Below are 15,745 nucleotides of genomic sequence, written 5' to 3'. Positions count from 1 at the left end.
AAGATTGTAGACCTAGACAAGGCTGGAATGGGCTACAAGACCATTGCCAAGCAGCTTGGTGAGAAGGTGACAACAGTTGGTGCGATTATTCGCAAATGGAAGAAACACAAAAGAACTGTCAATCTCCCTCGGCCTGGGGCTCCATGCAAGATCTCACCTCGTGGAGTTGCAATAATCATGAGAACGATGAGGAATCAGCCCAGAACTACACGGGAGGATCTTGTCAATGATCTCAAGGCAGCTGGGACCATAGTCACCAAGAAAACAATTGGTAACACACTATGCCGTGAAGGACTGAAATCCTGCAGCGCCTGCAAGGTCCCCCTGCTCAAGAAAGCACATATACATGCCTGTCTGAAGTTTGCCAATGAACATCTGAATGATTCAGAGGACAACTGGGTGAAAGTGTTGTGGTCAGATGAGAACAAAATGGAGCTCTTTGGCATCAACTCAACTCGCCGTGTTTTGAGGAGGAGGAATGCTGCCTATGACCCCAAGAACACCATCCCCACCGTCAAACATGGAGGTGGAAACATTATGCTTTGGGGGTGTTTTTCTGCTAAGGGGATAGGACAACTTCACCGCATCAAAGGGACGATGGAAGGGGCCATTTACCGTCAAATCTTGGGTGAAAATCTCCTTCCCTCAGCCAGGGCATTGAAAATGGGTCGTGGATGGGTATTCCAACATGACAATGACCCAAAACACACGGCCAAGGCAACAAAGGAGTGGCTCAAGAAGAAGCACATTAAGGTCCTGGAGTGGCCTAGCCAGTCTCCAGACCTTAATTCCATAGAAAATCTGTGGAGGGAGCTGAAGGTTCGAGTTGCCAAACGTCAGCCTCGAAACCTTAATGACTTGGAGAAGATCTGCAAAGAGGAGTGAGACAAAATCCCTCCTGAGGTGTGTGCAAACCTGGTGGACAACTACAAGAAACGTCTGACCTCTGTGATTGCCAACAAGGGTTTTGCCACCAAGTACTATGTCATGTTTTGCAGAGAGGTCAAATACTCATTTACCTCATTGAAATGCAAATCAATTTATAACATTTTTGACATGCGTTTTTCTGGATTGTTTTGTTGTTAGTCTGTCTCTCACTGTTCAAATAAACCTACCATTAAAATTATAGACTGATCATTTCTTTGTCAGTGGGCAAACGTACAAAATCAGCAGAGAATCAAATACTTTTTTCCCTCACTGTAGATACACCAGCATAATCATATAATTATCAGCCGTGATCTCTCCACTGCTGGATGTGGTTATCCCCCCCCTCCCTCCAAGCTGTTATCATCCCTCGCAGTGTAGCGATGTCGTGGTCAATCAAGCTCCGGTACATGAGGTGATCTCATTACTCCATCTCTGCGGTGGACGTACTTTAAAACGTTGCCACCTCCCCTCTCCGTTTGGCTGCCACTGCATTGTTAGTCTGCGGCTTTCTGTCCCATACGGGATGAAGAGGATTAACTAACTAAGTTATTAGTTTCCACCAGTGGCCATCATCTCTTCCAGCCATGCGTCAATTTGACGTCTCTGCCTGGCACACATTCTTCCGATCAGCGTGTTCCTCCGTCTGCTACTTCGTGAGACTCCCGGGCGTGCGGCTCTCGGTGCTTCCACATCATCAACATCGCACGAAATTTGTCTTTAAATATACGTAATATATGTAACAAAAATTGGGAGAACATAATCTTCAGATGGGTATTAATACGGCATCTGATTATTGCATTGTATTCCCATAAAATATACGTCACAGTGCACCGGTGTCATGGTTCTAAATTTGGCAAGTAAAAAAAAACTTTGTAAATCCAATTTTCAGACCAGGTGCTGTGCCACCTTGCGCCCCCTACAAGCAGAGCTGAGAGTGGGGGTGTGCCCCCTTTCAAACGTGTCGAGGTGCGATGCGATGTCAGTTTGGAGAGCGATCTGAGACTCCCGAACAACCAAATCGTCGTTGCTAACATGAACGAGTCATGGCCGGGGCTTGCAGCAGTGACTTTGTCAAGCCACGCGGTGAGCGGACCTGGCAGGGGTGATATAATGGCAGGGTGCCAGATTCCCCAATCAGAAGGTCATTCATCCGCACGCTGGCAAGTGTCCCCCTCTCCTCAGGAAGATGTGTAAGGACATTGGGAGAAGTCAATAGTGGATGTTCTGTGGTCTACAGTACCTTGGCTCCTGCCATTGGATTGTGGAATTGTTATCACTCTCTCTCGATCTCCCAAGGGGGATAAGCACTGCCCCCCCCCCCCCCCCCGATGCACGCGTGGTCGTTTAGTGCAGAGTAAGTGTCGTTTCCTGAGATTCTTTGCCGAAAAACTAAATCTCCATTTTAATTTTGCAAAAAACGCAAAGTGAAGTCTACGTTTAACCGCTAACGGAAATGTATGTGTCTACATAAAACAAATTCTACTTGAAAAAAATCATAAGGTGTGAAGGTGCAGCCCTTGCTCATGCCACTTTGAGTGACAGTGCCAGAAAGATGCTACATGACTCGTGCCAATGCTGGCAGAAGGGCCTCCACAAGATGGAACTATACTGGTAGGAAACGTAGTGGACCGGAAGCCCAACCGGGATTAATTCACAGGAGGCAGGGGATTAATTGTGTATGTCTGTGGATATCTGTCCACGTGTATCCGTACACCCGGATAAAATGGGAGGGATGGGGCTGGGTGGAGAGGGGAGGGTGGGGAGGGGCTGGGTAGGGAGGGGAGGGTGGGGAGGGGCTGGGGAGGGTGGGGAGGGGAGGGTGGGGATGGGCTGGGTGGGGAGGGTGGGGAGGGGCTGGGTGGGGAGGGTGGGGCTGGGTGGGGGGTGGGGAGGGTGGGGCTGTGTGGGGGGTGGGAGGGGTGGGGCTGGGTGGGGAGGGGCTGGTCACCCCGTGGTGCCCTTATAAAACTCAACGTTTAACCTACTCACGCCGGCTTGTGCCCGCCCTCACAGTCGGGCATATTTGCGGAACACACCACGTGGTGCCGCCGTTGACCCTGGCCATTGACCGAGCAACCCAACGTTCCTCCCAGCTCCCTCCGCAGGAATGTGTTAGAGAGCCCCTCTATAAGTGGTAACGGTTAGATTTTGGCCCACACTTGGTCACACATCTTTGCAGTACCCGCACTTTAAACCACCGCAAACGATTGACTGTGGTGTACCCATTTATACTGCTGGGTGGACATGGGTTCAAACAGAAAGAAGAACCTTGCACCGTTGCTTCAAGTGCTCCAACGGTAGGTTGAATAACACCAGCGACCTCCGGATTGCAGATCCAGCGTGCTTACCATTACACTCTGGCAGAAAAAAATTGGGTAAATGCACCAATAAAATATTTGAGGGAAAGACATTGTACACAGTGTGACCGGCTGCCAGATGTGTGTGCCGTATGATATAAATTCAGCCCGAGGCAGAGTTTAAATAAATCGCGCTCTCCCTAGCGATTCAGGGATAAGGCTTGTGCTGCTGGACTTCAAGGAGGGTGGGCTTTTCTCAGGAGTGGGATGATTCGCGTCACACCTGGGGCGGTGACAGGTCAGCAGCACGGGCAGCTGCAGTGTGACCTTACCAGGGGGCCTCAAACGTCAACAGTCCCCGATAACCTTCGACGGGCTGAGCACATTATTGCCACCTTCTCAGCACGTAGAGAAACAATAACCTGAATCGTCAATGCATCGCGGCCACCGATGGGAACGGTAAAGGGTAGTGGCAAATGCGCAGCGCTGCATTTGCTTGCTCACGCGACCCATGGCGGAAGAGCCTCCGAAAGAGGGCCTCTCTAGAGGGGCATTTGGCCTATTCTTATGGGCTGGCCAGACCTCTTGGAGAGGTAGGAGTACCCACATTTCACCCCAGCACGGTCACTGCATCGCATGCTTTGAGATGGGCTTCAGCAGCCGTCTGGAACGCTCTTCCAATATTAGGAAGCCACTGGAGATATATATGCACGTTTTAATCTATATTGAAAACTCATTTTTGCAGAACTGTTTTTTTGTCTTTAGTTTGTTGTCCTTCCCCCGCACCGCCGATTATAATTTGAACATACATACACGCTACATGGCAATTGACTGCGGGAAAATAATTTTACACTGCTGGGTAGGAAACATATGGGGGGATTACAAAAAAAAGTGCGCATTGTTTCGACTGCCTAGCCCGGGAAATCAAATGCATTACCTCTCCATTGCAAGTCTCGTGTGCTAACCACCCCGCTATGGCAGCTTCCCCGACAATGAAACCAATACTGTGGTCTGCTATAGATCCGTGTTTGTTGAACAGGAAGATAAACATTCGCTTGAGAAAAGTGGGTGCGCTTGTGCAGGACATCTATCTCAAATGGACAATGGCCGATGGTGAAGAATTCTAACTGAGCGGCAGCGCCCGGAGAGAATACACCCACAAGGTCGTACACCACGGAGACGGAGCGATGAAGTCGAATCGTTGTGCAGGTGCTTAGATGCATTGTTGCATTGCGAGACTGTGGGCGATGGCAACGGCTTGGTGAGGCTTTCATGATGATGATGAGGAAGCTCCGTCAAGATGGTGATGCATTTGCACAGGAATTGTCAAGGTTGCTTGCAGGACAAATTCAGGAATATATTGCACAACATTTCATCTCATTTGGTGCTCCTTTGGGCCCAGAGCACTACGGTATCTTCATGAAATGGTTTGACTGAAAGCATATCTCTTGTATAGTGAAAAATCAATTACATGGGGGGAAAAACTCGGAGAAACAAAGCAAAGCACAAAGCAAAACCTGTTACGTTCATGTAACGTATTTCGTAACGGGATTATGAAGAAAAGAATACGCGAGCACAATCTGCGGATTGTAGATAAGTGATTAAAATTCTCATCTGAATTCCATAGACAAAGCTTTAATGATCATGGCAAGCTGTGGCAATGCGGTCGAAATAACGTATCGCGGATATTACAGCCGGGAGATTTCTGCAGGAATTGTAATTGATTCCCAGGACTTACAGTCTTACACCATGGACAATTCCTGCAAGAATCAATTATTTTGAAGGCGATTCCCTTGCAACTCCATTGCGAACTCAACTTAGCTGCGCTTCAACGGCACGGTGGACGGTGGAGTGAGCGTGTGATCGCAGGGCTGTGCCCTCGCCTTGTTTGGCGAGCACCATTGTCAAGAGATAGAATTCCTCAGCGACGACCATGAACCCAGGAGAAATAAAACGACGGGCCAACGTTTTGGTGCAACGGTTCCAACCACGTGCTACCCTTGGCCCTTCGTCGGCACATTCACTGGAGGCGTGTAGAGAACCACCTCACAAAACAAATGTCTGAGAAACCCAGGGCTCTCGGCCAGGACAAATAAGATTTGAAGCGCACGCCACGACCAACTAGGGAAGCCAGACAAGCACGCAGTGCATCTTTTTAATAATAATAACAAAATACATGCTTCAAATCAATAGAGCATGCACCATGTTCATGATGAAAAATGCCAGCATTGCATTTTTTTCCTTTTTTTCCCCCTACACCGCCGTTAAGGTTAAATTATATTATCGACTTGAAACTTATTTTTGTTGTTATTATTTTAGTTCCATCCAGAAACCGCAGTAACAGTAATACAATGTAAAATAACAAGTATTGTAATAGTAATTATAATATGGGTGGCTTTTACTTTCCTTTGCTTTCTAATTGATACAAAAAATAACCACGGTCTTTGAAAAAAAAGCCAGGATTGATGCTATGCATGAAATATTTTCACTGCAGATTATATTATCTTTGGTAAAGGTGCAGACCTGCGACTTCTGTTCTCACACCACCGCTGGTAGAAGGGACCAACGAAAGTGGGGAGCCGTAACGTGGCCCTGTTATAGAGGGTGTTTTTAGCCTACTCTTCCATGCTGGCCAGAAATCTTGGAAGAGGTCGGAGTTCCCCCACTTTACCCCACCATAGTCAAACTGCCGATTGACACTGCCAGGTGGGCCAGAGGCGGTGGAGGATTGAAGAAACTTGTGCCAATTGTTGCAACTGCCGTGCTGAGAGATCGAACTGAACCCGCGACCTCTAGATTGTCAGTCCAGTGCGCTGACTGTCAGATCACGGGCAGCATCCCCTCCTATTTTGGGTGACATTATCAATTAAATTCCACCCATTAATGACATTTAAAACCTTTTTTTTGTTTATTAGATGCATTAAAAGTATAGCGAGGATGGTTATAAATGTAAATTCCATTTTATTGGGTTCACAACTCCAAAAGTCACAGATTACACGTATTGCTCACCTGACACCAACCAAAAAAAAAAGTGGACCCCCTTTTAATCTCCAAAAGTGGAAGACAACTGCTTAAAGATGCTTAATCCGACTTTGCGAAACACGCCCGTTCGAGCATAACTTATCACGCGCCACGTTGGAGCACGTTGTTCAGCCGGGCGAAGGTGCGGGCGGGGGGGGGGAGGGTGAGAGGCACTCGGTGAAGTTGTGGAATAGGGTCTGAGACCGTGCATCTCGAAGAATTCACGCACGTAGCTTTTCCCGCAACGGAAATGCATCGTCTCACCTCGTTCTCCAAAGTCGCTATGAAATACTGTGGAGTGTAATTGAAGCACCTCGGGTATCTTTGATAGAAGAAAGGTTTTTATTTAAGTAGTTTGAATTTAATGCTTTATAACGTGCTTACAAGAAACACTTGTTGCAGTGAAACATCGGTGATGGTGGTCTCACGTCGAAAGTCCAAACCAAATTTTTTTTAAAAAGATATTTGGCTTCATAAAGGATTAAGCATCTTTATGGGAGAACAATGTTCGTGGTTCTCAAAGTTTACATTGCGATGTTGCAAAAATACAAACATTTTACAGAATACCCTTTCCGAATCACGTCACATTTATATACCAGTAATAAAAAATGTAAAAAAAAAGACGAAAAAAATGGCAAAAACGGGGAAATGCATGCTAGGCGGCACAACAATAAATCTAAAGTGTTTATTAAAAACACTTATTTTAAAAGCAAAAAATTGCATGCAGGTTTATGCAGCTCAGAATTAGACGAAATGAAACACTTTAAATATTAAGCATTAAAGACTTCTGAGCACCATGATAATCAGTTGAACAGACAGCACCATCAAGTTTTATTTTAATGAGTTTAAAATACAATGCACAGTAAATATTAAAATGCGTATGATCAAGTAATTGCAGTGATATTATTATTATTCATATTCCAGCAAAGATACATGCATGTGCTTTGAACCCAGTGACCTGAGTTCGACTTCTGGTCATGGCTAACACTGGCAGATAGGGTTATTATAACCAGCCTAACCACACTGCACTGACCGGCATGGTGAAGTATGGTCAAACAACCCCCCTCCCCCCACCCCTCCCCCCCCTCCGGACCAACAGTCAGTGGCGAGGATTTCACACAACAGCGGATTGGAAACGTAAATTACGACTTTATATTTTTTTATATATAGTTGCTGGATTATTGTGTAAAGGACTCTGTTCGGCCATTCCCTTAAATGGTATGTTAATCTTCTTACAGAAATTATATATCGTCTTTAAAATGCCATGCACACTAAACTGTGCTCTATAATACATCAGATCACCACATTGTGAGAAAAATATTAGTTTCACCCAGCTTGCATAGCAATAACTATTGTGCCATGTCAAACGATGCCTGCTTTATTGCAAAGCTCTCCCTCCAATAAGTTTTTATAGCTTTGTCATTCGGTTTCAAACTGGTGTAACAGCCGTTTAGATTACATTACAGATTATGTCTTTCAAAGTGTACTGAAGCGATATATAAACTGCAATATCAGCTACTTTAAGAATAAAATTAAAAAAATCATTCCAGAAAAATGCGTACTGTATTAGGCTCGGACGCTTTAATAAAAATCGAATATTTCAGCGGTTCGATTGAACTGTGGCACTGACTATGTGGCCGTCATAGAGACCTTTAACGTTGGGGGGGAGGCATTTACACAACGCAGCTTCCACGTTGCTCAAATACCGCAACGCTTGCTCAACATCACATCCCACAGCTCATGGCCCAACAGACTGAAGCACCAACAAGTTTCACAGACCGAAAACATAAAAAATGACCAGAACATTGTAATGTATTTCCCAACGTCACAATGACTATTCTCCTTCCTGCTTATGGCTAATATGCCTTTTGGAGAGACACCAAAATCGTCACCTTTCAGGGAAGCTGTTCGTGATTCGGGATTTTATTTTAACTTTGGAATGTCAAAGGTAGGTCCATTTAACGTGCCCTAGCAATTTTAGTTGAGCCTGATTTTACTTGTAACATCTTTTGAAAAGAAAATATCACTCTGTGCTAATTCCAGCAACAAAACAGACGCATGTCATGGGAACTGTTCACAGGATTATTTTTGTACGTATTTATCGGAGCCACTATTTAATTCACTACAAAGAGCCCACAGTTGTGGTCAATCACTTGCGCTCACCGTTTTGTTAATCTCTGAAACCGCCTCACCACGACACGACCTGCAGTGTAAAGCCACACGGCTGCTTCGCCCCTTCGACCTCGAGAGATGACAGCGCACAACGACATTTTTATATTTGCTCGTTAGTTTTTTGTTTTTTTTTGGAATCTTTCTGTCGCTGGTGGGTCAACAGTTCAGTGTGTTCGGCGCTTGCTAAGGAGCAGGTGGGTGGGTCACCTCAGCCCTTGAAGCAGACTGGGCCCACCTCAAAGCCAAACTTCTGGTGGGGATCCCCAAAGTCACTCACCAGGACGTCCACAATTGGCATCTGCTGCACCTTGTGCGTGTGAATTTCAAGTACGGTCTTCTCGTAACCTCTCCTCATCTGGAAAAAAAGAAGAAGTTTAGTTTCATTTAGAATGTAGAGGTTTTCCCAGCAACTTACAATGTCAGTGTGGTCTTCTTGGTTAGGCCGTGTGTGGCCTACATACATACAAGTCTTCATCACGCACTACTGCAGGCACCTTCTGGAAGATGTCCGCAGTAGTGCAAGGTGAAAAGGCTCTAAGAGAATTATTTTTCTTGGGAAAATCTACATGCTCCAGCATACTTTTCTACCATGATAAATGGTGATAGTGGGGTTGTGAAGATGCATTGAGTCGTTGCTTAATATCGATTCTCAGGTTCGCGATACAATTGTCAAATCTCGTGCGGTAGAATACACATTTTATTCAATTCGTAAATGTCGAATCTGAGAGTTAGTGACAGCTTGGTGAGGCCTTCACCCAGTAGAAGATAGAACACGGCTGATCATGATCATATGCTTCGTCTCAAAGAGATGGCGACGGATTGGGGAGGCCTTCATCCAGCAGTGGATAGTTCGTGGACGATGACGATGATCACATGTTGAATGTAATGGGCTCACGTTACCCCTGCAGCAACTAGAGGCACTACCATTCACAACAATGCAAAGCATACGATGCTTGGAGCAAAGCGCGACATTGAATCGTGACTTTCATCAAACGCTGGGAAGAAGAAAGTAATTGATACACCACGAGTTGCGTGCGTACCAGCAAGGCCCATGTGCTTTGTTGTATACATTTACACACAGCACCTCCGTTGTGCTTAAAATAAAAAAATGTCGTTGCGACCAGATGACGCCAGGTGACGGATTCATGCAGACATGAATCCTTGTAAAAAAGGTTTCAGTTTTGTTGCCAGAAAAAAGGGGAAAAACCCTATTATTACATTTTGGTACTGGCAAAGGAGGTCTAATGATGTAGATGCTCACCCCGAGCCCTCATTACTTTGATAGTGCATTGTCTTTGAGCTGTACGCTTTTTGGCGTCATCTGGTCGAGCACCAATTGGGTCGAGGCTCAAAAGAAAGCCGTTCCTTGGTGTGGACCAATCAGTTTCAAGGACAATGCATACATTATCATAATGTTTTTTGTTTGCATTTTGACTGCAGGTATTGTGGTTAATGCAGACATGAATCCTTGTAAAAAAAAGGTTTCAGTTTTGTTGCCAGAAAAAAAGGGGAAATACCCTATTATTACATTTTGGTACTGTCAAAGGAGGTCTAATGAAGTGTAAGTTTTATAGAAAATCTTTACACAAGGTAGCTTCATTGTGCTGTATTGCATTCCATTGTGTCTATTTGTGTCCCGAAAGCACCCTAATTTATAGGTTGGTCCATTTTGCCAAAGCAGAGATGTATAACCGCACAGCCTCGTAAGCCATTCTTAAAGCATCACGTGATTTTAATGTGACCGCAAACAGAGCCAGCAAAAGGGTTGCACATGGTATTACAAGGCAATGTAAGATATTTGAAGCAATTTTTGGAGGCTGATGGTGATCATGCAAAAAAATGTGAAATATAATGTAACTTTCTGTTCTTTTCTGTCAGCCTTATGGGAACGGTGGTGTGGAGGTTTGCGAACTGCACTATGAATTAGGCGGCCTGATTTAATTCCGCACCACGGCCAACATCAATGCCGAGTGATGGTCAGCTGAACCAGCCTGGGGGAACCCCCTCCTTCACAAACCCGCACTGCCCAGCGTGGCTGGCACAGGGAAGGCCTTCATCCAGCAGTGGATTTGTTCTAAATATTCCATTTATTTAACAGTTACACGTCATTCACGTGCGTGGGGGAATGCAACATTGTCGTTTATATTATTTGCGTAAACATCTGATAGACAACAATTTCTAGTGCTGAACCGATGCTCAATCTGACACAAATTTTGAAATAAATTTCGCAATATTGTTAGTTACTGTCTCTGTTATTAATGCTGCATTAGACCAGTGACTGAGACATTTCATGTGAGACAGACATTACACGTTACATTGTGTTGGAATTAAATCTTCCCAGCAACTATTATAATGAACAGCTCAAAAAAATAATGGCAATACAATTCGTATTTATACTTCACATTACTGCAACTGCACCTAAAGAGACGCTGCACAGAAGCAGTGGGGATGATTTTGTTTTATAATTGTTTGTGTACAGACAGAGGCAGTCGGTCATAGGCAGAGGTCACAAAAAACGTCTTGAGTGTGGAATGGAACAATGGGCAGGTAATTGATGGCTGTTGATCACGGGTGAAGGGAAGTTCTCGACTGTCGGGGGCAGCATAAGGGGAATGAGAATCAACTATTATCGTAGCTGTTTCTGCATCGGGGCAAGAAAAATTGTGTCTTTGCGGGACCACGTGTTGCTGTCTTCAGCTCTCTCCCTGCTGCCCGACTCAAATGCAATCATTGTTGAGACACATTTGACATTTTTTTTATTTTAATTTAACAAACCGTCCCGCCACCGCCCCCCATCCGTGTGCCGTCTGTGGGTCCCCTGCAGGGTGCTGCGATAATTTTTATTCAGGGTACAAGTTGTGCGAGCCGACCATATCTTTGTTCGCCGCTGCACAACTGCTCCGTGAGAAGGGGTGGGGGGGGAGAAATGATGTGCAACGCCACGTAATTTTATGCGTTCCATTATTCAGTGGCTTGCAGGTGAATGAATTAAATTACTAAAAAGGGCAGAGGGATGGGAAAAAAATGGAAGGTGATTATTAATGTGAAATAAAAAATAAATAAAGATATGGGGAGTCGGGCAACCGGTGCGGAGCGGGGGGGGGGGGAAGCGTTGCACAAAAGATTGCCTGACAGCAGGCAAGCCAGATTTGTCATTAAATCATAATCAAGTTTACAGTACCCCACGCTGCTAGACAAAAAATACCGTGCCGATATTGGAAAGAGGCACTTTAAAAAAAGCATCGACATGAAAGCATCGCGCAACTGCAAAGGCCTCTGACTGTGATAAGCGGGTGCAATGGCTTTTCCAACCCCTCCGCCCCTCCTTGATTTGCCCCACACTACGGTGCGGGGCCGAAGATCCCACTCAAGATTCTTTAGGCAATTCGTGGCGAAGTGCGACCTTTGCCACGTTGAAATGCCCGACCGCAAGGCAAAATGCGTGCCTGCGTTGCCAGTTCATGATCGACACTAGCTTGCGCGCAGGAGCTGTCCGTCAATGCCTGCTCACATCCGACGAATGAACGCCACAAGTGCAGTATCTGACGATGAAACCGCTGCATCTGTGGGTTGACCTCATTCCGCGCAGGGAATGAAACAGGGGGTGGGAAGGGAAGAATGAATGGAAGCACAAGTGCAGTATTTGACGATGGCACAGCTGTATCTGGGGGTTGATCTCCTTCCTTGCAGGGAATGAAAAAGGGTGGGGGGAAGAATGAATGAAAGCACAAGTGCAGTATTTTATGATGAAACCGCTCTATCTGAGGGTTGACCTCTCGCAGGGGAATGAAACGGGGGGAAAAAATGTAACCGCGGGTGTGACTGAAAATCGTATGTTTCAAAAATAAGAATGCATATTCATAGGGTGTAGCTTTTTTTTGTAACTTTTACTTTGCCCGCTTCTGGGGCTAATTTACAACAAAAAAACCGTGCTAATTATACGAACGGGCTAATTACAGTAATATCACCGGTTTATGTTGGTGCACAACCACTTTGTTGATGCGGACAGTAATGAATTAAAGCCCCACGATGATGAATGCAAATGCGGTGATATTCCGCTGTTGTGAGCTGGCGTGAAAATATGTGTACCCGCTGTGCATACGAAGAGGGTGATTAAGCAGTAGATAAGTTCTGGTGTTCGTTAGCTGTGATTATATTTTCGTGAGTATTGTGAGTTATTGTGGCATTTGGAAAGAGAATAGTTTACGCGCCACGTGGCACGGGGGAAAACAAAAGGGGCGCCACGGTGGAGAGATGTGAACTACCCCGGCTGGTATACAAGTGGTCGTGGTTTCGATCCCGACCCAGACGCCTGCCTATTCGGAGTTTGCTTTTTCTCCCCGTGGTCGCATGGATTTTACTCCGGGTCCTCCGTTTTTTTCCCTCCACATTTAGAAACATGCGTTTAGAGTATTTGGCTGCAATACATTTCCACGTGATAAACCACTTATTTGAGCTTATCATTTGTGGCCAGGTCGCTTCTGATAAAGAGCTACATTGCCCAGTGGGCCATACCTAGTAAAGTAAACTAAAACAATTGAAATGAATGGAAAAAATTAAATGATAAAAAAGAAGAAGAGGTCACATCAGAGAGTACATCGCAAGACCACGAGTGGTGGGCAGGATGCGTCAGAGGTCAGAGTACGAAGCCAGTACTTTGGTGAGATCCTGCGTAACAAAATACACGGGCAACCCTCTGTGGCAAAACGAGGTTCTCAAGTGCAGCGAGTTAATAGTCTCATCCTGAAATTTTGATTTAAAGCTTTCGTGACTGCAGTAATTTATATTATTAGCTCTTTCGGTAAAGTCACGTTGAAGGGAAACAATAAAATAATAAAATAGATATAAAACAATAAAAATTCTCACGACGTTTCGACCATAACACAAACGGTCGTCATCAGGTTTTTTGCACACCTGATGACGACCGTTTGTGTTATGGTCGAAACGTCGTGAGATTTTTTATTGTTTTATATATATTTTATTATTTTATTGTTTCCCTTCAACGTGACTTTACCGAAAGAGCTAAGAATAGTCTCATCCTGGTCACCAACGACTGCACAAAAACCAGGCGCGTTAAATGTTCCCTCTTGACTGAATTTCGTTAATTTGAGCTATGAAAATGTAAAGGGGGGGGGGGGGAGATGGGTTTCACTGCCACGTGATGAACATGTGGCAGTGTGTGTGGGTGTGTGGCAAAGTGTGGGTCGCATAGTGCGCGGACACAAATAGTCACTTGAAGGGGTTTTGGAAGCAGTTGCATACAAATCCACTTCTCTGGGCTGTTCTTTCACACTTGCGGTGACGGTAATGACAAAAGTATTTTACTTTTGTCACTTCATGTTCAGAAAGTGCCAAGCTTCAACATTTTTTAGTTTTTTCCACCAGAAGCAAGGTACTCATAAACCACAGATTCGCCCCACCCTGTAATACCGCTCAGCCTCAGTCATCGTGATTTTTTGTTGACCTCAAGCGAGTGGTGTTAGCACAACCGCGAAGCTGTGCCAGGCTCAGGCGAAGCCAACACGTGGATTTCTTTGCTGGCACCGTAGTCAAGGTAGAGAGGGCAGGTCGGAACAGGTTGTATTTGGCTGTTTGCACCAGAGATGAAACAATTGCCAGTGAATAATGAAACGAGATGGCAGCACGCTCCTCTCAGCGATGCTTAGCGGGGCTGGCAGGGGAAGTTCATTTTAAGTGGCATACTGTGCCTCGAACTTAAGCATCGGACACTGGTGTAGAACCTTTGTCTCACCTCCAACTTTACATATCCTCATGTACATGTAACTCTTTGTCAATGCACGGCAGGATGAATGTCGCCATGTCGCCATGTCTTGTCTATCACGGGGGGTTGTTTGAACATACTTCACCACGCTTGTTTGAACATACTTCACCACGCTCGTCAGCGTGCGTTGAAGGTTGGGAGTGGTGGAGGGGGGGGGCAGATCTGGTTCAAATATCACCCTGCACTAATTTTAGCCATGGTCTGGAATCGAACTTGGAACTCGGGCCGCTGGGTCCGTGCCGCTGTGCGCTAATCACCGCACCAACACTTGCATTCCCTCTCCGCAATCAATCCCTCCAATTGCCTAACTCCCAGGAACAATGCGTCGGAGCGTGTGCTCTTGACGGCACGAGTGGAGCGGCAATCAGCGGGCGTAAAACATGCTAAATGAATTGTGCTCCGTAAGTGCATTCGCAACGGCGCATAAACCCGCTACGCAAATTAATTGGCTGTAAATTGTTAAGTGCTTGCTATCCACGCGCGTGTGCCCGGCAACCGATGGCCCACCACGGCCAGCCGGGCCCGTCCCCAGGTGAGACAACGCACACGTGGGCTACATCCCGCTCGCTGTAAGGATCGACGAAGGGAGTGAGGGTTGGGGGGGGGGGGGGGTACGGGGAGTGGTTTGGCCCTCTGAGTTCGTACGTTTTGTTGTTTCGAATGAGCCAGTTATTTGCCCTACGTCCGAGTGAAATCCCAGGATACGTTAATGTGTGGCTATCCTGATGCTCGTACGCAGTAAAGGTCCAAGCTGTGGAAAGCTGTGGAAAGTGCAGCCAGTGCTTGCCCCCGTGGCAAGCACAGGCACTTGTCCCTGCCATAGAAATATGGAATTTACACCATTGGCTCATGGCTGCAAACAGGAAATGCACTCTGCCCATAGTAAATTTTACATATAAAAAATAATAATATTAATGGGAGTCCAGCACAAATTCTTTCAGATTTTTGTAATATTTCTATTTTTTCATCCCGATTGCGCAAACGGTATCCTGGCATGAGACGAAGTATTCGTTTGGATACCTGCCAGAGCAGTTTAACCCTGTTGCTCCACGGCAAACCATCGCTGAAGCGGATATCACAGAGACACCTCTGATGAGATCCCTTCTAGTGACCTCTGGTCCACATGTAGTAGAGGATGTCACTTTCCCAACGGCCCTGCCACATGTTTGTCACGTGACAGTGAAAGTTACATTTCATTACTCTTTGGTTATTTCGTTAAAGTCACGTAGGTAGAATACATAATAGATCACGACGTTTCGATCGTCACACAAGCAATCGTCTTCACGTGGGATAGTATGGATTCCTGCAGTTGCGAAAGCTTCAAATCAAGATTGATATATACTTTTTGGAGCTGGAACTTTAGCCAAATTAGATCCTGAACCAATTTGAAGGGATGTTGCTTTGATTGTTTGTTTTGTGTGCAGTCATTGGCGACTGGCCTGAGACCATCAACTCACTGCGATTGAGAAGCCCCGGTTTGTGGATTTACTTTGAGGAGAACTTGAAACCATGCACAACCATCAGCAACATACTCTTATGTAGCCCC

At 45.7% G+C, this 15,745-nt stretch overlaps 1 protein-coding gene across 4 annotated transcripts in view; it reads right to left on the bottom strand.

Annotated features, from left to right (window-relative positions):
• Positions 1-5,365: 5,365 nt before the first annotated feature.
• The window catches only part of LOC116944881 (collagen alpha-1(XI) chain-like), a 176,649-nt gene continuing 166,269 nt past the window's right edge, over positions 5,366-15,745 (bottom strand). For all 4 annotated transcript variants that reach the window (XM_076068804.1, XM_032958737.2, XM_076068805.1 and 1 more), the window contains one exon: positions 5,366-8,772. In XM_076068804.1, coding sequence (XP_075924919.1) covers positions 8,626-8,772 — 147 coding nt within the window. In that variant the 3' untranslated portion in view covers positions 5,366-8,625. The remainder of the gene's footprint in view (positions 8,773-15,745) is intronic.

This window comes from Petromyzon marinus, chromosome 22, assembly GCF_048934315.1.
Source record: "Petromyzon marinus isolate PM22_M1 ecotype Great Lakes invasive population chromosome 22, UKy_Petmar_22M1.pri1.0, whole genome shotgun sequence".
Taxonomy (NCBI): domain Eukaryota; kingdom Metazoa; phylum Chordata; class Hyperoartia; order Petromyzontiformes; family Petromyzontidae; genus Petromyzon; species Petromyzon marinus.
The sequence above is the reverse complement of the archived record's forward strand: the minus strand, read 5'-3'. Positions and strand labels throughout refer to the sequence as shown.